Here is a 27,074-nt window from a genome sequence, read left to right on the forward strand (position 1 = left end):
CTACTGAGGAATGAGAAACTTATCTACTTCAGAATGTATTAAATAAATACCGAAATAGAGTATGAAAGATCAGTCTCTTTAAACAGTTTCAAAAGTACAGAAAGTGTTAAGTGACAGTTTGTGTTGAGTGTTATGCCATATTCAGTAAACACAAGTACTGTCACTCACTCACTCGTCCTAATGCTCCAGCTGGCTTATGTGGCAGCATAAAAGGTTCTCTACAACTGCTGTACTCTTATCATGAATCATTTAAGGTGTAATGTCCCTGCTTTTCAACTGATGTAAAACAGAGATGAGAAACTTTTAGTTCAAAACACAAATGGTGTGTGTAATAGAATGGAGGAAATTGGATCCCTTAGGCTAGCTGGAGAAGTGTGCCCTGCTGATGACAGCTAGCCATTGTTAGCATTGTGCTGTTTTTGTGTACTGACAGTGCAAATAGACTAGACACTAGGCTCGATTCCATCTGTATCCCAGAAGTTCCGCATTATAGCGCAATTAAAATGTTAAGGTAATTTCCGAGGTAATTTCCGCAGCTAGCGCCACTGCCACGAAGCTAGCACCAGTTAGCAAACACAATTCTACAATTACAACCTCTCTTTCGCCATCGCCATCCGGCTTGGATTCTCTGTCGACAAGACCACGTCTGGTCTGCAGACGAATACACCATCCGCTGTGCCCTCAACCGGCCTCCGTCTGAGCAGACCCCCTCCGTCTGAGCAGACCCCCCCCCGGGCTACTAACTTTAAACGCTGCGTGCTAGCATAGTGGCGGCTTCTCTGCTCCATCTATGGCTGCCCCCTGGACACTATGATCACTTGGCTACATAGCTGATGCCTGCCGGACTGTCCATTAATTCACGGTACTCCATTCTGTTTATTTGTGTTTTATCTGTCGGCTCTGTGTTTTAAGTCAGGCTCTGTGTGTAGTTAATCCGACCCTCTCTGCCTAGTCGTTGCCATTTGTACCTGCTGTTGCTGTGTTAGCTGACTAGCTGCTGTTATCTCACCTGTTGTTTTAGATAGCTCTCCCAATCAAGACCTGCAATCACTTTATGCCTTACTGTATGTCTCTCTCAAATATCAATATGCCTTGTATACTGTTGTTCAGGCTAGTTATCATTGTTTTGGTTTGCAATGGACCCCGTAGTTCCACTCTCCGTACCTCTGATACCTCCTTTGTCCCACCTCCCACACATGCGGTGACCTCACCCATTGAGACCAGCATGTCCAGAGATACAACCTCTCTTATCATCACCCAGTGCCTGGGCTTGCCTCCGCTGTACCCGTGCCCCACCATACCCCTGTCTGCACACTATGCCCAGAATCTATTCTACCACGCCCATAAATCTGCTCCTTTTATTCCTTGTCCCCAACGCTCTAGGCGACCAGTTTTGATAGCCTTCAGCCGCACCCTCATCCTACTGTTCCTCGGGTGATGTGGAGGTAAACCCAGGCCCTGCATGTCCCCAGGCACCCTCATTTGTTGACTTCTGTGATCGAAAAAGCCTTGGCCTCATGCATGTCAACATCAGAAGCCTCCTCCCTAAGTTTGTCTTACTCACCGCTTTAGCACACTCTGCCAACCCTGATGTCCTTGCCGTGTCTGAATCCTGGCTTAGGAAGGCCACCAAAAATTCTGAGATTTCCATACCCAACTATAACACTTTCCGTCAAGATAGAACTGCCAAAGGGGGAGGAGTTGCAATCTACTGCAGAGATAGCCTGCAAAGTTCTGTCATACTTTCCAGGTCTATACCCAAACAGTCTCTCACTGTTGCTGCCTGCTACCGACCCCCCTCAGCTCCCAGCTGTGCTCTGGACACCATCTGTGAATTGATCGCTCCCCATCTAGCTTCAGAGTTTGTTCTGTTAGGTGACCTAAACTGGGATATGCTTAACGCCCCGGCAGTCCTACAATCTAAGCTAGATGCCCTCAATCTCACACAAATCATCAAGGAACCCACCAGGTACAACCCTAAATCCGTAAACATGGCCACCCTAATAGACATTATCCTGACCAACTTGCCCTCCAAATACACCTCTGCTGTCTTCAATCAAGATCTCAGCGTTCACTGCCTCATTGCCTGTATCCCCTACGGGTCCGCGGTCAAACGACCACCCCTCATCACTGTCAAACGCTCCCTAAAACACTTCTGCGAGCAGGCCTTTCTAATCGACCTGGCCCGGGTACCCTGGAAGGATATTGACCTCATCCCGTCAGTTGAGGATGTCTGGTCATTCTTTAAAATTTACTTCCTCACCATATTAGACAAGCATGCTCCGTTCAGAAAATGCAGAACTAAGAACAGATATAGCCCTTGGTTCACTCCAGACCTGACTGGCCTCGACCAGCACAAAAACATCCTGTGGCGAACTGCAATAGCATCGAAGAGCCCCCGCGATATGCAACTGTTCAGGGAAGTGAGGAACCAATTCACGCAGTCAGTCAGGAAAGCAAAGGCCAGCTTTTTCAAGCAGAAATTTGCATCCTGTAGCTCTAACTCCAAAACGTTCTGGGATACTGTAAAGTCCATGGAGAACAAGAGCACCTCCTCCCAGCTGCCCACTGCACTGAGGCTAGGTAACACGGTCACCACCGATAAATCCGTGATAATAGAAAACTTCAACAAGCATTTCTCAACGACTGGCCATGCCTTCCTCCTGGCGACTCCAACCTTGGCAAACAGCACCGCCCCCCCCGCTGCTACTCGCCCAAGCCTCCCCAGCTTCTCCTTTACCCAAATCCAGATAGCAGATGTTCTGAAAGAGCTGGAAAACCTGGACCCATACAAATCAGCTGGGCTTGACAATCTGGACCCCCTATTTCTGAAACTGTCCGCCGCCATTGTCGCACCCCCGATTTCCAGCCCTTTTCAACCTCTCCTTCGTATCATCTGAAATCCCCAAGGATTGGAAAGCTGCCGCGGTCATCCCCCTCTTCAAAGGGGGAGACACCCTGGACCCAAACTGTTACAGACCTATATCCATCCTGCCCTGCCTTTCTAAGGTCTTCGAAAGCCAAGTCAACAAACAGATCACTGACCATCTCGAATCCCACCGTACCTTCTCCGCTGTACAATCCGGTTTCCGAGCCGGTCACGGGTGCACCTCAGCCACACTCAAGGTACTAAACGATATCATAACCGCCATCGATAAAAGACAGTACTGTGCAGCCGTCTTTATCGACCTGGCCAAGGCTTTCGACTCTGTCAATCACCATATTCTTATCGGCAGACTCAGTAGCCTCGGTTTTTCTAATGACTGCCTTGCCTGGTTCACCAACTACTTTGCAGACAGAGTTCAGTGTGTCAAATCGGAGGGCATGTTGTCCGGTCCTCTGGCAGTCCCTATGGGGGTACCACAGGGTTCAATTCTCGGGCTGACTCTTTTCTCTGTATATATCAATGATGTTGCTCTTGCTGCGGGCGATTCCCTGATCCACCTCTACGCAGACGACACCATTCTGTATACTTCTGGCCCTTCCTTGGACACTATGCTATCTAATCTCCAAACGAGCTTCAATGCCATACAACACTCCTTCCGTGGCCTCCAACTGCTCTTAAACACTAGTAAAACCAAATGCATGCTTTTCAACCGTTCGCTGCCTGCACCCGCACGCCCGACTAGCATCACCACCCTGGACGGTTCCGACCTAGAATATGTGGACATCTATAAGTACCTAGGTGTCTGGCTAGACTGCAAACTCTCCTTCCAGACTCATATCAAACATCTCCAATCCAAAATCAAATCTAGAGTCGGCTTTCTATTTCGCAACAAAGCCTCCTTCACTCACGCCGCCAAACTTACCCTAGTAAAACTGACTATCCTGCCGATCCTCTACTTCGGCGATGTCATCTACAAAATAGCTTCCAATACTCTACTCAGCAAACTGGATGCAGTTTATCACAGTGCCATCCGTTTTGTTACTAAAGCACCTTATACGACCCACCACTGCGACCTGTATGCCCTAGTCGGCTGGCCCTCGCTACATGTTCGTCGTCAGACCCACTGGCTCCAGGTCATCTACAAGGCTATGCTAGGTAAAGTGCCGCCTTATCTCAGTTCACTGGTCACGATGGCTACACCCACCCGTAGCACGCGCTCCAGCAGGTGTATCTCACTGATCATCCCTAAAGCCAAAACCTCATTTGGACGCCTTTCCTTCCAGTTCTCTGCTGCCTGCGACTGGAACGAATTGCAAAAATCTCTGAAGTTAGAGACTTTTATCTCCCTCAACAACTTTAAACATCTGCTATCCAAGCAGCTAACCGATCACTGCAGCTGTACATAGTCCATCGGTATATAGCCCACCCAATTTACCTACCTCACCCCCCATACTGCTTTTATTTATTTACTTTTCTGCTCTTTTGCACACCAGTATCTCTACTTGCACATGATCATCTGATGATTTATCACTCCAGTGTTAATCTGCTAAATTGTAATTATTAGATTTATTGCCTACCTCCTCATGCCTTTTGCACACATTGTATATAGATTCTCTTTTTTTCTACCATGTTATTGACTTGTTTATTGTTTACTCCATGTGTAACTCTGTGTTGTTGTCTGTTCACACTGCTATGCTTTATCTTGGCCAGGTCGCAGTTGCAAATGAGAACTTGTTTCCAACTAGCCTACCTGGTTAAATAAAGGTTAAATAAAAAAATACAATAAAAAAATGGCTCATTAATACTGATGTTGCTCTGACATGTTTTGCCGGTGTATAGAAGTTTTCCCATGCATCGTCTTCTCATTGCTCCAATTCTTTACTGTTGTAGATGCTATGCAAATGCCAAAACCAAGGACAAGTTTTCTGTTCAAGACATGGTACTTGTATAGTGTACTTCATTTTACATTGTGCAACAAGCTATATCCCGTCATTTCTACTAAGTAACAACATTTATAAAGAGATTAGCAGAAATTAATATTTTCTCTGTGGAAGAAGCCTTTGTATGGGAACAGTGTACAGAAATTCTGATCATGCCCAATTAACAAAAATAGTGGAATTCTAATAACTATTGGTATTTTGCTTTGCCATTTATATGTAAATTATAACAATGAAACAGTTAAGAGTTAATGGTTTATTTGACAAAACCAATACTTCCAGGTGTGCATAATGATGGGGAGTGGGTGTGCGTAATGAGGGTTGCCAGGACTGATGGTTAGTAGACCGGCGAAGTTGAGTGCCGGAGCGAGGGAACGGGAGTAGGTGTTGCAAGCATCATATCCAAGAAGACTCGAGGCTGTAATCACTGCCAAAGGTTCTTCAACAAATGACTTAGTAAAAGGTCTAAATACTTATGTAAATGTAATGTTTCAGTTCTTTGTTTATAATAAATGTTCTAAAAAGTCTAAACCTGTTGTTGCTTTGTCATTAATAAGGGGTATTGTGTGTAGATTGAGGGAAAACATTTTTTTTTAATCAATTTTAGGATAAGGCTGTAACGTAACAAAATGTTGAAGAAATGAAGGGGTCTGCATGCACTGTATACCCTTCTAGTGAAATAATAGTGTCTCTGCGCCTTGCAAACGGACCTCAAAGTAGGTTTGCAGATGCCTAAACTTTCTTCACACTCCTTTTGGATTATTTATTTATGGAGAATGGTCAAAAACTGTCTGGCAGGATGTTTCTAGGCTGTATATAATGAACAGGTGTGAGATGTTGTGCACAGTTTCTCACTCTCTCAAATGTTTTTACATTTTGATTGTGAAATTGTTTCCCAACTTTTTCCCTCACCTCAAATCCTAGTTTCGCTTCCTGTGCATTCATTCCATTGTAGAGCAAGAGTCACTGAAGGAAAACAAATGTTATCCTTACAGAGAGAGACTGACAATGGGCTCCCGAGTGGCACAGCGGTCTAAGACACTGCATCTCAAAGCTAGAGGCGTCACTACAGACCCTGGTTAGGTTCCAGGTTAGGCCGTCATTGTAAATATGAATTTGTTCTTAACTGACTTGCATAGTTAAGAAAAAATGTAAACAACAGAATAACAGCCAGCTAGAAACAGTGGTCTCTGAGGACTTGCGAAATACATAGAGTACTGTTGGAGAAATGTTAAGGTGAAAATACACGAGTGTACATTGTATTGCCTTGAATGTACTCAACCACATAGAATATTTGAACAAAATTGACAGTGAATGATTACTGAGAAACCTGTTGTACACCTTCGCCTCCTCTCGGTCCCACTGCCTGGCTGTGAAATGAAGGCCATTACAGCAAATGATTCCAACTACAGGCAGCCAAGAGTTCAGACTCCATTAACAGTGTTCCACCAGACAATGAATGAAATAAGCTGTCCCTCTACCCTCCCTTATCTCTAAAAATGGCCCCCTCCTCATCAGAGCAATTTGCTGGTGATATGGTTATAACGTGGAACGGGCCTGAAGTTACCCCCCAAAACACCAAGCCTCCGGGGCCAGCAGGTAGTAATCTGCCGCGGTACAGATTGTACAGATTGAGTCCATGATAACAGCGAATCCCTGCTTGCTCCTAAGTACTGTAAAACTACTGTAAAACTCAAGACCATCTCTGTCAAAAACAATAGGATACTTGTGTCATTACCAAGTATGGATGTCAAAGAGTAAGGTTTTATTATAATGGCAGGATTATGAGAAATGTACTGGGTGGGGCTGGATCACCAAGTGACTGATGTACAGTACAGTATTACACCAATTTTCATTGTGAGACTAAGAGAGTATTGTTTTAGGATGACGAAAGACACAAAAGCCTAATTATGAACTTGTGTGACATGACAATTAATTATCTCTGTTTCCACATGCAAACAAGCTTGGTGTCAGGATGGTACTGTGTGTGTGGTGTGTGGTAGGAATAGACTATGAGACTGCCTCAGTCAATGAGTTCAAGCATGCAGCAGAAAGAATCCAAATATAATCTAAAGGTCAACAAGAATATGATGGAGTAGCATTTTGATGTGAATACCACATCCTTGAAAGGATGTATTGTCTGTCAAATGGTATAGTACTGTAGAAAACATAATCAAAGGATTCAAGGGCAGATTTTACTGCTTATAAGTCAAACAGTTAGGTACAGTCTTTGAAAGAATCTTTCTAAATTAGTTAATTGGACTGTGAAAAAAAAGTTGGCTCAAGTTACAATAACTGTTCCTGTTTCTTCGCATTACAACTCTTGAGTGGCCAATACGGCACAGTAGTGTCAGTATTAATTAGTACACGTGCTTATCTTTGCTCCTCATGGCCCATGGTTCATACTCCTCAGATGTTCTCCCTTTTGCTTTTCTTCAAAGCTTTGGAAACTATGTCAATACCTGTACGGAGAGGGAGCATATTTACCGGCCCAAGTGAAGATGCATAGCAACCTCATTGCATGCTGTTGCATCACGATTAGTTACAGTACTGTCAGTTGTTTTCATGCACCTTGGCAAGCTGTCGAAGGTGCCCGAGAAGCTGCCTCTTCTGCATATTGTATCACAAAACTTTATCAAAACAGATGAAACCATGCGGTGAGATACACAAAAGTATGCAATCCCATGGCACGTGCTTGCTCTCTCTATCAACACACAGACACACGCAAGGCAAGCACATGTGCATGTACTGTATGCACACGGAGTACATGCAAAGTACACACACACACACACACACCATAGGTAGTGCAAAAATGTGTATGTGTAAATGCCACTGTTCACATGATCTGACCAGAACTATTAGCACACACAGCTAGGAGGCTGATCAACACAGGAGGAGCGTCTGGCTAATTTGCAAAAGGCTCTTTAAGAGGTCCAAGAGCGTGCACGCCATTCATCACACACGCCTCTGCAGAGGCGTGAAGCCTGTTTTGTTTCCGACTGGCCTTTCATGTACAAAGCCTGATCTAGAGGAGATGTGGAACAAACAGAAAACTTTCTCTCCTCCTCCCTCTGTACCCCTCGCTTTCATTCCCTTTCTCTACCACCCCATCTGGATCCCGGAGTTGTGCAAAGGCAAAGAAAATGTATGTTTATGCGTGTCTGCGTCTTACGCCTGCTGATATTCATTGCAGGCAAAAAGGCAGCTCTGCATCGCCATCTCCTCAAAACAGCCCTCGTTTTTTTTCTCAAAGCCTATCTGGTTCACCTTGTTAAGATAAGACACTGACATATCATATATTTTTTTATGTTCAAAAGAATTGAAAGAAGTCTTTTGAGGAACTGAATTTTTATTGTCCACAAAAAGGATAAAAACATCCGCAAACATCACATTTATGATTCTTCAAAATAAATAAGAATAATGTTTGATTTAACATGCTGACTTCCAATGGGAACAGTTTATAAGGCATTTTGTTTGAAAGAAAATACTTCCTTTGCCTCCTGTTTTCTCACCAAACAGTGTGTGTCACGTACCAATTAACGAAATTATTCATTCTGCAAAATACATTTTGGACAAACAAATTTGCTGCATTTACTGTGAGCTACATGGAGAGCAATGTATTTTAGTTATTTGACCCATGGGGCGGCAGGTAGCCTAGTGGTTAGAGCGTTGGATTAGTAACCAAAATTGTTGCAAGATCGAATTCCAAAGCTGACAAGTTAAACATCTGCCTTTCTGCCACTGAAAAGGGCAGTTTAACCCGCTGTTCCTAGGTTGTCATTGAAAATAAGAACTTGTTCTTAACTGACTTGCCTAGTTAAATTAAGGTATAGAATTACAATTCAGCCCAGCATTGAATCCCATTCAAAAAAGCCTTCACTTTATTCAAGTCAATGTTGCAAGTATCCAACATCGACTGTGAATTCCGAATTCCTTTGCAAATAATGAAAAACACTTTATTTAAAGGTTCAACCAGGTGGATGTGGATTTTCCATCTCAACCATAACGTTACATCATTGTTATTACATCATTATTACATAACAGTGGACTTGAATGAGCCTGAGGGAAACAGACTTCAAAGGCAAACACCACATTCTAACATCTGTTAAATGCAATGTTAAGAGGAGAAAATGTACGCAGATTTCAGAGCTCTCTCAGGAAATTAACAGCATTGGTTCCTTTTGAACAGATCTGTACACTTGACTACTTGACACATAGCAATGAACCGCCACATTTAACCATGGCAAGGTGACTGGGAATATGGTTGAATACAAACAGTGTAGTTATACCCTCTGTAAGGCAATCAAACAGGTAAAACGTCAGTACAGAGACAAAGTGGAGTCGCAATTCAGGGACTAAGACACAAGACGTATGTGGCAGAGTCTACAGACAATCACTGACTACAAAGGGAAAACCTGCCACGTCGTGGACGCCGACGTCTTGCTCCCGGACAAGCGAAACACCTTCTTCGCCCGCTTTGAGGATAACACAGTGTCATCGACGCAGCCCGCTCCCAAGGACTGTGGGCTCTCATTCTCCGTGGCCGACGTGAGTAACACATTTAAGTGTGTTAACCCTCAAGGCTGCCGGTCCAGACGGCATCCCTAGCTGCATCCTTAGGGCATGCGCGCTGACCCACTTGCTGGAGTGTTTACGTACATATTTAATCTCTTCCTATCCCAGCCTGATGTCACCACTTGCTTCAAAGATGTCCACCATCGTTCCTGTACACAAGAAAGCAAAGGTAACTGAACTAAATTGCTATCACCCCGTAGCACTCAGTTCTGTCATCATGAAGTTCTTTGAGAGGCTAGTTGAGGATCATATCACCTCTACCTTACCTGACACCCTAGATCCACTTCAATTTGCTTACTGCCCAAATAGATACACAGATACAATCGCCATCACACTGCACACTGCCCTAACCCATCTGGACAAGAGGAATACCTATGTAAGAATGTTTTTCATTGACTATAGCTCAGCCTTCAACACGATAGAACTCTCCATGTGAAGGTAGGAAACAACACCTCCCCTTCACTGATCCTCAACTCAGGGGCCCCACAAGGGTGCGTGCTCAGCCCCATCCTGTATTACCTGTTCACCCATGACTGCGTGGCCAAAAAATGCCTCCAACTCAATCATCAAGTGTGTGGACGACACGCCTGATTACCAACAATGACGAGGCAGCCTACAGGGAGGAGGTGAGGGCCTTGGCGGAATGGTGGCAGGAAAATAACATCTCCCTCAACAAAATTAAGGAGCTGCTCATGGACTTCAGGAAAAAGCAGAGGGACCATGCCCCTATCCACATCGACGGGACCACACCGGAGAAGGTGGAAAGCTTCTAGTTCCTTGGCGTACACATCACTGAGGATCTGAAATGGTCCACCCACACAAACAGCGTGGTGAAGAAGGTGCAACAGCGCCTCTTCAATCTCAGGAGGTTGAAGAGTGGCCTGTTCACCGCGCTATCTCAATGGCCATCAGACTGTTAAATAGCCATTACTAGCCGGCTACTGCCCCATATACACAGACATGGAATCACTGGTCACTTTAATAATGGAACATTAATCACTTGAATACTGTTTACATACTGCTTTACTCATTTCATATGTATATACTGTATTCTATTCTACTGTATTTTAGTCAATGCCACTCCGACATTGCTTGTCCTAATATTTATTGTTTTACTTTTAGATTTGTGTGTATTGTTGTGATTTGTTAGACATTACTGCACTGTTGGAGCTGAAGAAAATATATTAAGTCAGACTCACAGAGAAAAAACAATCATCAAATCAAATCAAATTGGTCACATACACATATTTAACAGATTTCTCTACACCCGCATCTGTTAAATATGTGTATGTGACTCATTTGATTTGATGATTGGTTTTTCTCTGTGAAAAACACAGAACAAAAACAAAACGTTGACACTCTTCATGACTTTCAAATGAATAGTTGAGTGACTACTCTACCGATTAGCCACCGGGGACCGGGCACTTCAGGAGAAAAGTGTTGTTGTTTTTTACGAAAAGAGCAAGAAAATGCATCAATGCAAGACTGCTGGGTCTGTGCCCATGTCAGGAATGAGAGAACAGGTTTCTCCACATAAATATACTGTAGCCTACCATGTACGCTGGACCTCAGCCCAGCTTTGAAAACCTTTAATGTTTTTGCTCACAAGGTTTCCTCTTCAGTCAACTCACTTTTGAAATGACTTGTCAAAACTTGCCAAGTCACCCCTTTTGAAAATCCCAAATCCAAGGCACATAAACAAACCCAACCTTTGAAGTCATTTGTATTTTCCCAATCTCACTTTGTTTACAGACTCTCACCCCCTTCTCTGCCCTTTGGTAGTTTAGTTGTTCATTTTCTTTTTTTATCATAACACATTTGTTGTCTAAGTTCAGGAAAGTTTTGGCTATGACAACACGCTGTTGCCATTGCTATTGCCGTCGCTGTTGCCATACAGGTCGGCTAGCTTCTTGAAACGTGGCCCCCAGGTGCTGAGATAGTCGTAGTTCTGCTCTGAGTCTGTACTTAGCGACTCCAAGGAGCTTAACGATTCAGCTACCGATCCACTCCCCTCAAAGGCGTACGTCTGCAAAGAGTCGTACGGCGGAGCTGACGGCTCAACATCTGCATTTTTCAGCCGGTCCCAGATGAACTCTCTGAACACCACATTGTCTGGCAGGGTTTTGTGGACAGCCTGCGAGGAGGAGGACGTCGGGTAGGGGAAGAAGGTGTGGGTGTCAGGGATGACGTCTCGCCGGACCTTGGGGTCTCTGATGACGTTGAGGTTGCGGAGGGCTACCATGTCGAAGGCCTCCGTGTCTTCCTCTCCTCCACCCTCGTCGTCGTAGCGGACGATGTTCTCCCTCACGTCCCTCTCCTCCTCCAGAATCAATGGCTCCTTCTTCCTCTGACGCATCGACACGATCAGCAGCACCATCACTGAACAACGGAAGAGAACGAGAGAGAAAGGAGAAGGAGGAAGGGGGGGTCTGGGTAAATGTTTATTCATCACCAGTTTAGAAAACTTGCAATGACCTTTTCTTTAATATAAATATAAAGGCATAGTACATTTAGGATGATACATCTACATTAAATAAAAGTCCATATTTTATGAATATGAAATGTTAAAACATTTCAAATTAATATATCCTTGCATCAATACATTTCTATCCTCTATCCTCTATTTTGCACGCTACTTCCACGTCCCAAAAACGAAATTTCTGAACTTCTCAGAACTTCCCATCCAATCCCTAGTCCCTAATATTATTGATGAAAATAACTCTCCGCACCAAAGCAAACTGGCAAATGTCTAATGATCCGTCATCCATCAATGTCGCACTGGTGCCAGTGAAATATCGCTCTGTTGACCCATATTCCTTCCCCTATCTGCGTCTGGATTCCGCGGGCTAGTGTGAGGCCACCAGGAAAGCGAATGCAAACACCGCTTCACAACCCGTAATAATAGAGAAAATGTAGGGTTGGAAGGGGTGGGGATGACACAGATGAATGGAGATTCTTCTGACTGCTGTTTGGTGACCACTTTCTGACAGCATGGCTCCTTGCTGCTTTTCTTTCTGTCTGATCACTTTTCTCTCTTTCTTTCTCTTAGGAAAAAGCATCGCTGTCTGTGTCTTCCTCTTTTTTTCTACATAGAGGCCTATAGTATCCATAGCCATGGGAATTTGGGGTGCTGCAGCACCGCCTGATAAAAATAATTAAATATATACATATACACATATATACATGCACATGTATATATATCTATACAGTGCCTTCGGAAAGTATTCAGCCTTATTCTAAAATTGATTAAATTGTTTTTTCTGCTCATCAATCTACACATAATACCACATAATGACTGAGCAACTTTATATTTAAAAAGAAAACTGAAATATCACATTTAAATAAGTATTCAGACCCTTTACTCAGTACTTTGTTGAAGCACCTTTGGCAGCAATTACAGCCTGGAGTCTTATTTGGTATGACGCTGCAAGCTTGGCACACCAGTATTTATGGAGTTTCTCCCATTCTTCTGCAGATCCTCTCAAGCTCTGTCAGGTTGAATGGGGAGCATTGCTGCACATCTATTTTCAGGTCTTTCCAGAGAAGTTTGTTCGGGTTCAAGTCCGGGCTCTGGCTGGGCCACATTCAGAGACTTGTGGACTTGTGCCTCCTGGGCCATATACAGCATTCCTCACTGAGTTCCCTGAATTCCTATTGGACCTTGTAGTCATAGCAGATAATATTCAAATTTTTGGTGATTTTAATATTCACATGGAAACGTCCACAGACCTACTCCAAAAGGCTTTCGGAGCCATCATCGACTCAGTGGGTTTTGTCGAACATGTCTCTGGACCTACTCACTGCCACAGTCATACTCTGGACCTAGTTTTGTCCCATGGAATAAATGTTGTAGATCTTAATGTTTTTCCTCATAATCCTGGACTATCGGACCACCATTTTATTACGTTTGCAATCGCAACAAATAATCTGCTCAGACCCCAACCAAGGAGCATCAAAAGTTGTGCTATAAATTCTCAGATAACACAAAGATTCCTTGATGCCCTTACCGACTCCTTCTGCCTACCCAAGGACGTCAGAGGACAAATATCAGTTAACCACCTAACTGAGGAACTCATTTTAACCTTGCGCAATACCCTAGATGCAGTTGCACCCCTAAAAACTAAAAACAATTGTCAGAAGAAACTAGCTCCCTGGTATACAGAAAATACCCGAGCTCTGAAGCAAGCTTCCAGAAAATTGGAACGGAAATGACGCCACACAAAACTGGAACTCTTCTGACTAGCTTGGAAAGACAGTACCGTGCAGTATCGAAGAGCCCTCACTGCTGCTCGATCATCCTATTTTTCCAACTTAATTGGGGAAAATAAGAACAATTCAAAATGTATTTTTGATACTGTCGCAAAGCTAACTAAAAAGCAGCATTCCCCAAGTGAGGATGGCTTTCACTTCAGCAGTAATAAATTCATGAACTTCTTTGAGGAAAAGATCATGATCATTAGAAAGCAAATTACGGACTCCTATTTAAATCTGCGTATTCCTCCAAAGCTCAGCTGTCCTGAGTCTGCACAACTCTGCCACTCTGGACCTAGGATCAAGAGAGACACTCAAGTGTTTTAGTATTATATCTCTTGACACAATGATGAAAATAATCATGGCCTCTAAACCTTCAAGCTGCATACTGGATCCTATTCCAACTAAACTACTTAAAGAGCTGCTTCATGTGCTTGGCCCTCCTATGTTGAACATAATAAATACATTTCAATGAAACATGGTGAAGCCCCAAAATTTCCCTCGCTAGAAGCCTGTGTTTCAGACATAAGGAAGTGGATGGCTGCAAACGTTCTACTTTTAAACTCGGACAAAACAGAGATGCTTGTTCTAGGTCCCAAGAAACAAAGAGATATTCTGTTAAATCTGACAATTAATCTTGATGGTTGTAAAGTCGTCTCAAATAAAACTGTGAAGGACCTCGGCGTTACTCTGGACCCTGATCTCTCTTTTGACGAACATATCAAGACTGTTTCAAGGACAGCTTTTTTCCATCTACGTAACATTGCAAGAATCTGAAATTTTCTGTCCAAAAATGATGCAGAAAAATGTATCCATGCTTTTGTTACTTCTAGGTTAGACTACTGCAATGCTCTACTTTCCGGCTACCCGGATAAAGCACTAAATAAACTTCAGTTAGTGCTAAATACGGCTGCTAGATTCCTGACTAGAACCAAGAAATTTGATCATATTACTCCAGTGCTAGCTTCCCTACACTGGCTTCCTGTTAAGGCAAGGGCTGATTTCAAAGTTTTACTGTTAACCTAGAAAGCGTTACATGGGCTTGCTCCTAACTATCTTTCCGAGTTGGTCCTGCCGTACATACCTACACATACGCAACGGTCACAAGACGCAGGCCTCCTAATTGTCCCTAGAATTTCTAAGCAAACAGCTGGAGACAGGGCTTTCTCCTATAGATCTCCATTTTTATGGAATGGTCTGCCTACCCATGTGAGAGACGCAGACTCGGTCTCAACCTTTAAGTCTTTACTGAAGACTTATCTCTTCAGTAGGTCATATGATTGAGTGTAGTCTGGCCCAGGAGTGTGAAGGTGAACGGAAAGGCTCTGGAGCAACGAACCGCCCTTGCTGTCTCTGCCTGGCCGGTTCCCCTCTCTCCACTGCGATTCTCTGCCTCTAACCCTATTACAGGGGCTGAGTCACTGGCTTACTGGTGCTCTTTCATGCCGTCCCAAGGAGGGGTGCGTCACTTGAGTAGGTTGAGTTACTGACGTGATCTTCCTGTCTGGGTTGGCGCCCCCCCCCTTGGTTTGTGCTGTGGTGGAGATCTTTGTGGGCTATACTCGGTCTTGTCTCAGGATGGTAAAGTTGATGGTTGAAGATATCCCTCTAGTGGTGTGGGGGCTGGGCTTTGGCAAAGTGGGTGGGGTTATATCCTTCCTGTTTGGCCCTGTCCGGGGGTATCATCGGATGGGGCCACAGTGTCTCCTGACCGCTCCTGTCTCAGCCTCCAGTATTTATGCTGCAGTAGTTTATGTGTCGGGGGGGCTAGGGTCAGTTGGTTATATCTGGAGTACTTCTCCTGTCTTATCCGGTGTCCTGTGTGAATTTAAGTATGCTCTCTCTAATTCTCTCCTTCTCTCTTTCTTTCTCTCTCTCGGAGGACCTGAGCCCTAGGACCATGCGTCAGGACTACCGGGCATGATGCTGTTCCAGTTTCAACTGTTCTGCCTGTGGCTATGGAACCCTGACCTGTCCACCGGACGTGCTACCTGTCCCAGACCTGCTGTTTTCAACTCTCTAGAGACCGCAGGAGCGGTAGAGATACTCTTAATGATCGGCTATGAAAAGCCAACTGACATTTACTCCTGATTATTATTTGACCATGCTGGTCATTTATGAACATTTTGAACATCTTGGCCATGTTCTGTTATAATCTCCACCCGGCACAGCCAGAAGAGGACTGGCCACCCCTCATAGCCTGGTTCCTGTCTAGTGTTCTTCCTAGGTTTTGGCCTTTCCAGGGAGTTTTTCCTAGCCACCGTGCTTCTACACCTGCATTGCTTGCTGTTTGGGGTTTTAGGCTGGGTTTCTGTACAGCACTTTGAGATATCAGCTGATGTAAGAAGGGCAATATAAATAAATTTGATTTGATTTGTCCTGAAGCCACTCCTGCGTGGTCTTGGCTGTGTGCTGAGGGTTGTTGTCCTGTTGGAAGGTGAACCTTCACCGCAGTCTGAGGTTCTAAGCAGGTTTTCATCAAGGATTTCTTTGTACTTTGCTACATTCATCTTTGCCTTGATCCTGACTAGTCACCTAGTCCCTGCTGCTGAAAAACCGCATGATGCTACCACCACCATGCTTCACTGTAGGGATGGTGCCAGGTTTCCTCCAGACCCTGGCCTGTCCTGACCCTCTACCCACCCGCCTGACCACTCTGTCTGTCCTGACCATGTACCATCCGCCTGACCACTCTGCCTGTCCCTGAGCCTGCCTGCCGTCCTGTACCTTTGCTCCACCTCTGTATTTCCCGATCTATACCTGACCTGACCCTGAGCCTGCCTGCCGTCCTGTACCATGGCCTCTAATCTTTGTTAATCGACCCCTGCCTGCCTTGAGCTGTCGTTGCCTGCCCCTGTTGTTACAATAAATATTGTTACTTCACAGAGTCTGCACTTGGTTCTTACCTTGCTTCCTGATACTGAGAGTCTTTAGGTGCCTTTTTGCAAACTCCAAGTGGGCTGTCATGTGCGTTTTACTGAGGAGTGGCATCCGTCTGGCCACTCTACCATAAAGGCCTGATTGGTGGAGTGCTGCAGAGACGGTTGTCCTTCTGGAAGGTTCTACCATCTCCACAAAGGAGCTCTGTTAGAGTGACCATCGGGTTCTTGGGCACCTCCCTGACCAAGGCCCTTCTCCCCAGAATGCTCAGTTTGGCCGCGTGACCAGCTCTAAGAAGAGTCTTGGTGGTTCCAAACTTCTTCCAATTAAGAATGATGGAGGCCACTGTGTTCTTGGGGACCTACAATGCTGCAGACATTTTTTTGTGTCCTCCCCCAGATACAGTGGGGCAAAAAAGTATTTAGTCAGCCACCAATTGTGCAAGTTCTCCCACTGAAAAAGATGAGAGAGGCCTGTAATTTTCATCATAGGTACACTTCAACTATGACAGACAAAATGAGAAAAAAACATCCAGAAAATCACATTGTAGGATTTTTAATTAATTAATTTGCAAATTATGGTGGAAAATAAGTATTTGGTCACCTACAAACAAGCAAGATTTCTGGCTCTCACAGACCTGTAACTTCTTTAATTAAGAGGCTCCTCTGTCCTCCACTCGTTACCTGTATTAATGGCACCTGTTTGAACTTGTTATCAGTATAAAAGACACCTGTCCACAACCTCAAACAGTCACACTCCAAACTCCACTATGGCCAAGACCAAAGAGCTGTCAAAGGACACCAGAAACAAAATTGTAGACCTGCACCATGCTGGGAAGACTGAATCTGCAATAGGTAAGCAGCTTGGTTTGAAGAAATCAACTGTGGGAGCAATTATTAGGAAATGGAAGACATACAAGACCACTGATAATCTCTCTCGATCTGGGGCCCCACGCAAGATCTCACCCCGTGGGGTCAAAATGATCACAAGAACGGTGAGCAAAAATCCCAGAACCACACGGGGGGACCTAGTGAATGACCTGCAGAGAGCTGGGACCAAAGTAACAAAGCCCACCATCAGTAACACACTACGCCGCCAGGGACTCAAATCCTGCAGTGCCAGACGTGTCCCCCTGCTTAAGCCAGTACATGTCCAGGCCTGTCTAAAGTTTGCTAGAGAGCATTTGGATGATCCAGAAGAAGATTGGGAGAATGTCATATGGTCAGATGAAACCAAAATAGAACTTTTTGGTAAAAACTCAACTCGTCGTGTTTGGAGGACAAAGAATGCTGAGTTGCATCCAAAGAACCTACTGTGAAGCATGGGGGTGGAAACATCATCCTTTGGGGCTGTTTTTCTGCAAAGGGACCAGGACGACTGATCCGTGTGAAGGAAAGAATGAATGGGGCCATGTATCGTGAGATTTGAGGTGAAAACCTCCTTCCATCAGCAAGGGCATTGAAGATGAAACGTGGCTGGTTCTTTCAGCATGACAATGATCCCAAACACACCGCCTGGGCAAGGAAGGAGTGGCTTCGTAAGAAGCATTTCAAGGTCCTGGAGTGGCCTAGCCAGTCTCCAGATCTCAACCCCATAGAAAATCTTTGGAGGGAGTTGAAAGTCTGTGTTGCCCAGCAACAGCCCCAAAACATCACTGTTCTAGAGGAGATCTGCATGGAGGAATGGGCCAAAATACCAGCAACAGTGTGTGAAAACCTTGTGAAGACTTACAGAAAACGTTTGACCTCTGTCATTGCCAACAAAGGGTATATAACAAAGTATTGAGATAAACTTTTGTAGGTGACCAAATACTTATTTTCCACCATAATTTGCAAATAAATTCATTAAAAATCCTACAATGTGATTTTCTGGATTTTTTTTTCTCGTTTTGTCTGTCATAGTTGAAGTGTACCTATGATGAAAATTACAGGCCTCTCTCATCTTTTTAAGTGGGAGAACTTGCACAATTGGTGGCTGACTAAATACTTTTTTGCCCCACTGTATGTGCCAAAACACAATCCTGTCTTGGAACTCTAGGGACAATTCTTTCAACCTCATGGCTTTTAATCTGACATGCATCGTCAACTGTGGGACCTTATACAGAAAGGTGTACCTTTCCAAATCATGTCCAATCAATTGAATTCACCACAGGTGGACTCCAATCAAGTTGTAGAAACATCTCAAGGATGATCAATGGAAACAGGATGCACCTGAGCTCAATTTCGAGTCTCATAGCAAAGGGTCCAAATACTTATGTCAATAAGGTATCTGTTTTTACTTTAACCTTTCACGAGTATCTACCCCGGGTCCGGGAGCACCCCCCACCCCCCCCCCCCCCCCCCCACACTGAGTAGCATCGCTAGCATAGCGTCACAATTAAATAGTAGCATCTAAATATCATTAAATCACAAGTCCAAGACACCTAATGAAAGATACAGATCTTTTGAATAAAGCCACCATTTCAGATTTTTTAAATGTTTTACAGGGAAGACAAAATATGTAAATCTATTAGCTAACCACGGGCAACTTTTGTCATTGTCTAACCATGATTTTGGTGGCTAAATATGCACATTTTCGAACAAATTGTATATGTATGTTGTAATGTGATGTTACAGGAGTGTCATCTGAAGAATTCTGAGAGGGTCAGTGAAAAAATTAATATATTTTGGCGATGTTTACGTTATCGCTCTCTTTGGCTAGAATCAATGCTCTGGTAACGTTTGCATATGTGGTATGCTAATATAACGATTTATTGTGTTTTCGCTGTAAGACACTTAGAAAATCTGAAATATTGTCTGTATTCACAGGATCTGTGTCTTTCGATTAGTGTATGCTGTGTATTTTTACGAAATGTTTGATGATTAGTAATTAGGTAATACACGTTGCTCTATGTATTTATTCTAGTCCATTTGTGACGGTGGGTGCAATTGTAAACTATGATATCTACCTGAAATATGCACATTTTTCTAACAAAACCTATCCTATACCATAAATATGTTATCAGACTGTCATCTGATGAGTTTTTTTCTTGGTTAGTGGCTATCAATATCTTAGTTTAGACGAATTGGTGATAGCTACTGGTGTTGAGAGAAAATGGTGGACAAAGAAAAATGGTGATTTTTGCTAACGTGTTTAGCTAATAGATTTACATATTGTGTCTTCCCTGTAAAACATTTTAAAAATCTGAAATGGTGGCTTTATTCACAAGATCTGTATCTTTCATTAGGTGTCTTGGACTTGTGATGTAATGATATTTAGATGCTACTATTTAATTGTGACGCTATGCTAGCGATGCTAATCAGTGTGGGGGGGGGGGGGGGCTCCCGGATCCGGGGTAGAGGCTCGTTGGAGGTTAACTGCCTTGTTCAGGGGCCAGAACAACAGATTTTTACCTTGTCAGCTTGGTGATTTGATCCAGCAACCTTTTGGTTACTGGTCCAACGCTCTAAGCACTAAGCTACATCTGAACAAAGTTTACTTTCTATTTATCGTATTTATAAATATATAACACAGCATTAGAAAAAAAGGATCTTCAAATATAAGGAACTGGAACACAAAAGTCTGAAATTAGGTAGAAATCAATATGGTAGGTACAGTTGTAATGAATACTCAGGGAGAAAAAAGTGTAGATTCACGCGCAGAGCACGGCAGGTGTTTATTTCATCATACACAGGTGAATTGAAACTAGGACTGAAGGCTCTAACTGGTTCTCACAAATGAGCTAGGAAAAGGCTTAGTAGTGTCAAAACGAACAATACCTCACAAAGGCACAAACAGAATGAACTGAACTAAATAAGGATTTAGTGAGACCAGGTGAGTAACTAACACAGGTGAAATCAATGATCAAAAATGAAAGACAGAGCTACGTTCAAGAACAGAATACAAAAAATTAGGGCTACGTTCAAGAACACAACGAAACAGAACACAAGGTTGACTAAGAAAATAAATACAGAACCTTACAACAGAAAGACAAAGCGAAAACATTATTATTATTTTTTTTACATTTTAGCAAATGTATTAAAAATACGAAGCTGAAATACCTTATTTACATAAATATTCAGACCCTTTGTTATGAGACTTGAAATTTAGCTCAGGTGCATCCTGTTTCAGTTGATCATCTTTGAGATGTTTCTAGAACTTGATTGGAGTCCACCAGTGGTCAATTCAAATGATTGGAAATTATTTGCGAAGGCACACACAGGTTCCAGAGTTGACAGTGCATGTCAGAACAAAAACCAAGCCATGAGGTCGAAAGGAAGTGTCCGTGGTGTTCTGAGACAGGATTGTGTCGAGGCACAGATGTGGGGAAGGTTACTGTCACGACTTCCGGCGAAGTCGTTCCCTCTCCTTGTTCGGGCGGCGTTCGGCGGTCGACGTCACCGGCATTCTAGCCACCGCCGATCCACTTTTCATTTTCCATGTGTTCTGTCTTTGTCTTTCACACCTGGCTTCACTCAACCAATTACTTGTTTATTATTTAACCCTCTGCTCCCCATGTTGTGTTTGTGAGTGATTGTTTATTGTAATTCGGTCCGTCTTTGTGGGCTCGTAATGTTACTTGTATATTTGTCTTTTTGAGTAAAGAACGTTGATGACTCAATTCTGCTGTCCTGCGCATGACAGGACACCAGCTACACACAGGACCTTTACAGTTATCAAAAAATTTCTGCACCATTGAAGGTCTCAAAGAACACAGTGGCCTCCATCATTCTTAAATGGATGTTTGGAACTACCAAAGTGGCAACCCGGCCAAACTGAGCAATTGGGGAGAAGGGCCTTGGTCAGGGAGGTGACCAAGAACCTGATGGTCATTCTGACAGAGCTAGGAGAACCTTCCAGAAGGACAACCGTCTCTGCATCACTCCACTAATCAGGCCTTTATGGTAGAGTGGCCAGGTGGAAGCCACTCCTCAGCAAAAGGCACATGACAGCCTGCTTGGAGTTTGCCAAAAGGTACCTAATGGACTCTCAGACGATGAGAAATAAGATTCTCTGCTTTGATGAAACCAAGTTTAAACTCTTTCGGCCTAAATGCCAACTATCACGTCTGGAGGAAACCTGGCACCATCCCCACGGTGAAGCATGGTGGTGGCAGCATCATGCTATGGGGATGTTTTTCAGCTGCAGGGACTGGGAGACTACTCAGGAACGAGGGAAAGATGAATGTATAAAAGTACAGACAGAAAATTGATGAAAACATGCTCCAAAAGCTCAGAACCTCAGACTAGGGCAAAGGTTCACCTTCCAACAGGACAACGACCCAAAGCACACAGCCAAGACAACGCAGGAGCGGCTTCAGGTCAAGTCTCTTAATTTCCTTGAGTGGCCCAGCCAGAGCCCGGACTTGAACCTGATCAAACATATCTGGAGAGACCTGATAAAAGCTGTGCAGAGACGCTCCCCATCCAACCTGTCAGAGCTTGAGAGGATCTTCAGGAAAGAATGGGAGAAACTCCCCAAATACAGGTGTGCCAAGCTTTTCATACAAAAAAAGACTTGAGGCTGTAATCGCTGCCAAAGGTGCGTCGTTAGATCATGTGTCGATACTGATGGGCTCTAAACAAAAGCAGTGCTGCTCTCGGATCAGCTTTCTCCATTCAAATCTTGCCTAGCAGTCACGTGATATTCCTGTGTTTAATATATATTTCCACACTGAGGTTAGAATAATACTGTGAAATTGTGAAAATTATGATAATGCCCTTTTAGTGTAAGAGCTGTTTTAAATGTTTTGATGGGGTGGAGTTTTGGCCTGCCTGGTGATGTAAATGAATTAAAATACCAATAAGAGAGTTACAAACCTCCAATAACAGCAAATTTTCAGTTATCCCCGGCCCACTCAGACCACTCCCAAACAGTCCTAGCTAAATTCTTGCTTGAGAATTTGCTTTTTGCTAAGAAGCTGTTTTTGTTCATGTTTGACCATTTTAATTGAAAACAACCACAGTAAGGTATTGAATTGGGGAGTGATTGCTTCTTACAAGAGCACCCCAAAGGTGTAGATTTCTAGACATCTTTGAAAAGCGAGTCAGTTAAATAGCTTTTTGTCTTAAAGGGGTTGTATTTTGAGACTGGCTTGAATAAACTGAGAAGCCAATTGGCAGAGGGTAGCATCATTTGTCTGATTCTTTGTAATAATGGTAATGGAATAATGATGCATTTTATTTTGTAAAGTGTATTTTTTGCATCAAACAACAACAATATCTAAGGAAGTTTTGAGGTATTGCTCACCTGAGGTAGAGTACCTCATGATAAGCTGTAGACCACACTATCTACCAAGAGAGATCATTTTTTGTAACCGTCTATTTACCACCACAAACTGATGCTGGGACTAAAACCACACTCAATGGCCATAAGGAAACAAGAACATTTTCATAAAGAAACGCCACTCCTAGTGGCCGGGAACTTTAATGCAGGCAAACTTAAATCTGTTTTGTAGTATTGTTGATCTATATATGTCTATATTTGTTACTATGCTGTTTCTAAGCAGTAATGTATTACGGCAGTGTTAAGCTATGACACCTAATAGGAAGTGCACATGCACACTATTGGCCCGGGGGCTGTAGAGCACGAGATGTTCTTACTGAACGACACTAAACTGTACTCCCGTCTCCTGCCTGGTATTTATCTCCACAAAACAAATATTACAGTCGCGACGAGGTGATTAAAACTTCTTATGGCTTGGGGGCAGTATTTCGACATCTGGATGAGAAGCTTGCCCAAAGTAAACTGCCTGTTACTCAGGCCCAGAAGCTAGGATATGCATATAATTGGTAGATTTGGATATTTAAAACACTCAAAATTTTCCAAAACTGTTAAAATAATGTCTGTGAGTATAACAGAACTGATATGGCGAGCGAAACCCTGAGGAAAATCCATCCAGGAAGTGGGATTTTTTTTATGTGTTTTTTTCAATTGGATGCCTATAGAGCACAGGTGTCAAACTCATTCCACGGAGGGCCGAGTGTCTGCGGGTTTTCGCTCCTCCCTTGTACTTGATTGATGAATTAACCTGTCTAGGATGAGTGTGTCGCTAGCGGCACTCCCCCCCCACCCCCACTGAAAAACCAATGCCGCGAAATTCAAAAAAGATTTTTTTTTTAAATATTTAACTTTCACACATTAAAGTCCAATACAGCTAATGAAAGAAACAGATCTTGTGAATCCAGTCAACATGTCCGATTTTTAAAATGTTTTACAGGGAAGACACAATATGTAAAGATGTACATCTATTACCTAAAAACACATTAGCATAATCCACCATCTTTTATTTGTCCACCAACACCAGTAGCTATCACCAATTCGGCTAAACTAAGATATTTATAGCCCCTAACCAAGAAAAAAACTCATCAGATGACAGTCTGATAACATATTTATGGTATGGGATAGGTTTTGTTAGAAAAAAGTGCATATTTCAGGTAGATGGCATAGGTTACAATTGCACCCACCGTCACAAATGGAATAGAAAAACTACTTAGAGCAACGTGTTTACCTACTTACTAATCATCAAACATTTCGTAAAAATACACAGCATACACGAATCGAAAGACACAGATCCTGTGAATACAGACAATATTTCAGATTTTCTAAGTGTCTTACAGCGAAAACACAATAAATCGTTATATTAGCATAGCACATAGCACATAGCAGCCCAGCATTGATTCTAGCCAAAGTGAGCGATAAAAGTCAACATCGCCAAAATATTTAATTTTTTCACTAACCTTCTCAGAATTCTTCAGATGACACTCCTGTAACATCATATTACACAATCCATATAGAGTTTGATCGAAAATGTTTATATTTAGCCACCAAAATCATGGTTAGACAATGTGAAATGTAGCTCAGCTGGTCAGAAAATGTCCATGCGCCACTTAGACAGTGATCTACTCTTATACATAAATACTCATAAACGTGACTAAAAAATATAGGGTGGACAGGGATTGATAGACAATTTAATTCTTAATACAATCGCGGAATTACATTTTTTAAATTATCCTTACTTTTCAATACAGTTTGCGCCAAGCGAAGCTACGTCAAAAAACATGGCGTCCTAAGCCACTAACATTTTTCGACAGAAACACGATTTATCATAATAAAAATGTCCTACTTTGAGCTGTTCTTCCATCAGTATCTTGGGCAAAGGATCCTTTCTTGGGTCCAATCGTCTTTTGGTGGAAAGCTGTCCTCTTGCCATGTGGAAATGCCAACTGCGTTCGGGATGAACTGGAAGCGTGCCCAGCAATTTACAGCGTTTCAGAAATAAATGTCCCAAAATCGCACTAAACGGATATAAATTGCTATAAAACGCTTTAAATTAACTACCTTATGATGTTTTTAACTCCTATAACGAGTCTTAACATGACCGGAGAAAGATTACTCCCAACACTAACGCTTGGAACAGGAGCGGGTCGGTGTCCTCCACGCGCGTTACGCACCAAGAAAAGACTTGCTAGCTACAGGGTTTTTTAATTTATAGTGCCTGTGAACGCGCAATCGACCCCATTCAAATCGTCATCACGTAAAGGCATCCAGGGGAAGACGTAAGCAGTGTCCGTATAGTCATAGCAATAACAGTGCCCTTTTAACTGACTCCAGAACAGTGGCCAAAATTTCTGAAATCTGACTCCATGTCAGGGAAATTGCTGTAGAATGGGCTCTGTTCCACTTAGAGACAAAATTTCAACTCCTATAGAAACTATAGACTGTTTTCTATCCAATAATAATAATAATATGCATATTGTACGATCAAGAACTTTGTGGGAAGCCGTTTCAAAAATTATACGATTAGCATAAATAGTCACAACAGCGCCCCCATCCTCAACAGGTTAACATCACTAATTAGTTAGGAACTCCCCACACCTGGTTGTCTAGGGCTTTATTGAAAGGAAAAAACAAAAACCTGCAGACACTAGGCCCTCCGTGGAATGAGTTTGACACCCCTGCTATAGAGTATCTAATGGATTATGACCCAGATTGCAGTTCCTATAGCTTCCACTAGATGTCATCAGTCTTTCGACATTGTTTCAGGCTTTTTTTCTGAAAAATGAAGACAAATGAGACCTTTCTGTCAGTGGACTGTAGAATCATGCAGTGCTGGTTTGCGCGAATGACCGAGAGAGCGCCCTTCATTGTTTTTCCTTTCTATTAAATACGCTATTGTCCGGTTGAAATATTATCGATTATTTAGATAATTGACAACCTGAGGATTAATTATAAACATTGTTTGACACGTTTCGACGAACTTTACCGGTACTTTTAGGATGTATTCTTCTGCATGTTTTGACCGCCTTTGAGCCAGTGGATTACTGAACAACTCGCACCAACAAACCAGAGTTTTTGGGATATAAAGAGGGACTTTATTGAACAAAAAAAACATTTATTGTGTAGCTGGGACTCTTGTGACTGCTATCCTATGAAGATCTTCAAAGGTAAGTGATTAATTTTATCGTTATTTCTGACTTTTGTAATACCTTTACTTCGTTGTAAAATGTTTGTATGCTTTTGTAAACGTTGCGCTGTCCTCAGAAAATCGCATGGTATGCTTTCGCCGTAAAGCCTTTTTGAAATCTGACAAAGCGGCTGGATTAACAAGAAGTTAATCTTTAAATCGATGTATAACACTTGTATTTGAATGTGAATGTGAATATGAATGTTTATTATGACTATTTCTGTATTTTTTTATTTGGCGCTCTGCAATTTCACCGGATGTTGTCGAGGTGGGTCGCTAGCGGAACGCCTGCGCCAGAAAGGTTACGCTTTTTAAACCGACATTGCTTGAAGGGAAGAATGTTGCGTGAGTAATGAAACTCAATATAATGAAAATCATCAGTTTTTTTTCCGCCAGTAGAAGACTGCTTATCCTGAGCACTGATAGCAGCCACGGTGTTTGGGAGCTGCCAAGTAGAAAGCCTATTATTGGAGTCCACAATAGTGGTACTGCCCTCTGGTGGTTAATGTAAGAACTATCATTGAAAACAGACGATCTCAGTGGGCATGGTAGAAACGTAACACAATTTGTACATTATTACAAATGAGTGCAGCTAATGAAGAAATTGCAGAATCTTCTGAACTGGAGAAACTGAAACGCCAACCACATTCCTGCCTGACATTGTTGAAACCAGACTTGTCAAACACTGTGGCAAAGCACAAGCTACAGCAGAAGAAAGCTCATGACAGACACTCAGACTGTCAGAGAATTCAAAGAGGGAGAGAGGGTGATGGTATGTAATTTCTGTGGAACTCAGGTGCGATCTTGCAGAGGTAATTTGACTTACCGAGTTGAAGTTGGTCATCGCCTTGTCAACATTCATGTAGCTCATCTGCTACAGTCCAATGCTTCATCAAAGCCATGTCGAGAGACAAGAACCATAATATTACACGTTTTACCTCATTTCTACCAGCATGTCACATGTGCAACCAGAGGGGAAAAAAACTCTAGACCACCTTCAGTCCACACACAGAGACACATACAAAGCTATCCCTCACCCTCCATTTGGCAATTCTGACCATAATTCTGTCCTCCTGATTCCTGCTTACAAGCAAAATCT

The 27,074-nt window shown here is 43.0% G+C and overlaps 1 protein-coding gene across 2 annotated transcripts in view; it reads right to left on the reverse strand.

Annotated features, from left to right (window-relative positions):
- Window positions 1–8,155: 8,155 nt before the first annotated feature.
- LOC129822717 (cadherin-7-like) overlaps window positions 8,156–27,074 on the reverse strand; it is a 159,881-nt gene continuing 140,962 nt past the window's right edge. For both annotated transcript variants that reach the window (XM_055881043.1, XM_055881042.1), the window contains exon 12: window positions 8,156–11,778. In XM_055881043.1, the coding sequence (XP_055737018.1) occupies window positions 11,246–11,778 (533 nt within the window). In that variant the 3' untranslated portion in view covers window positions 8,156–11,245. The remainder of the gene's footprint in view (window positions 11,779–27,074) is intronic.

The sequence above is a fragment of the Salvelinus fontinalis genome, chromosome 25, assembly GCF_029448725.1.
Source record: "Salvelinus fontinalis isolate EN_2023a chromosome 25, ASM2944872v1, whole genome shotgun sequence".
In the NCBI taxonomy this organism is placed as follows: domain Eukaryota; kingdom Metazoa; phylum Chordata; class Actinopteri; order Salmoniformes; family Salmonidae; genus Salvelinus; species Salvelinus fontinalis.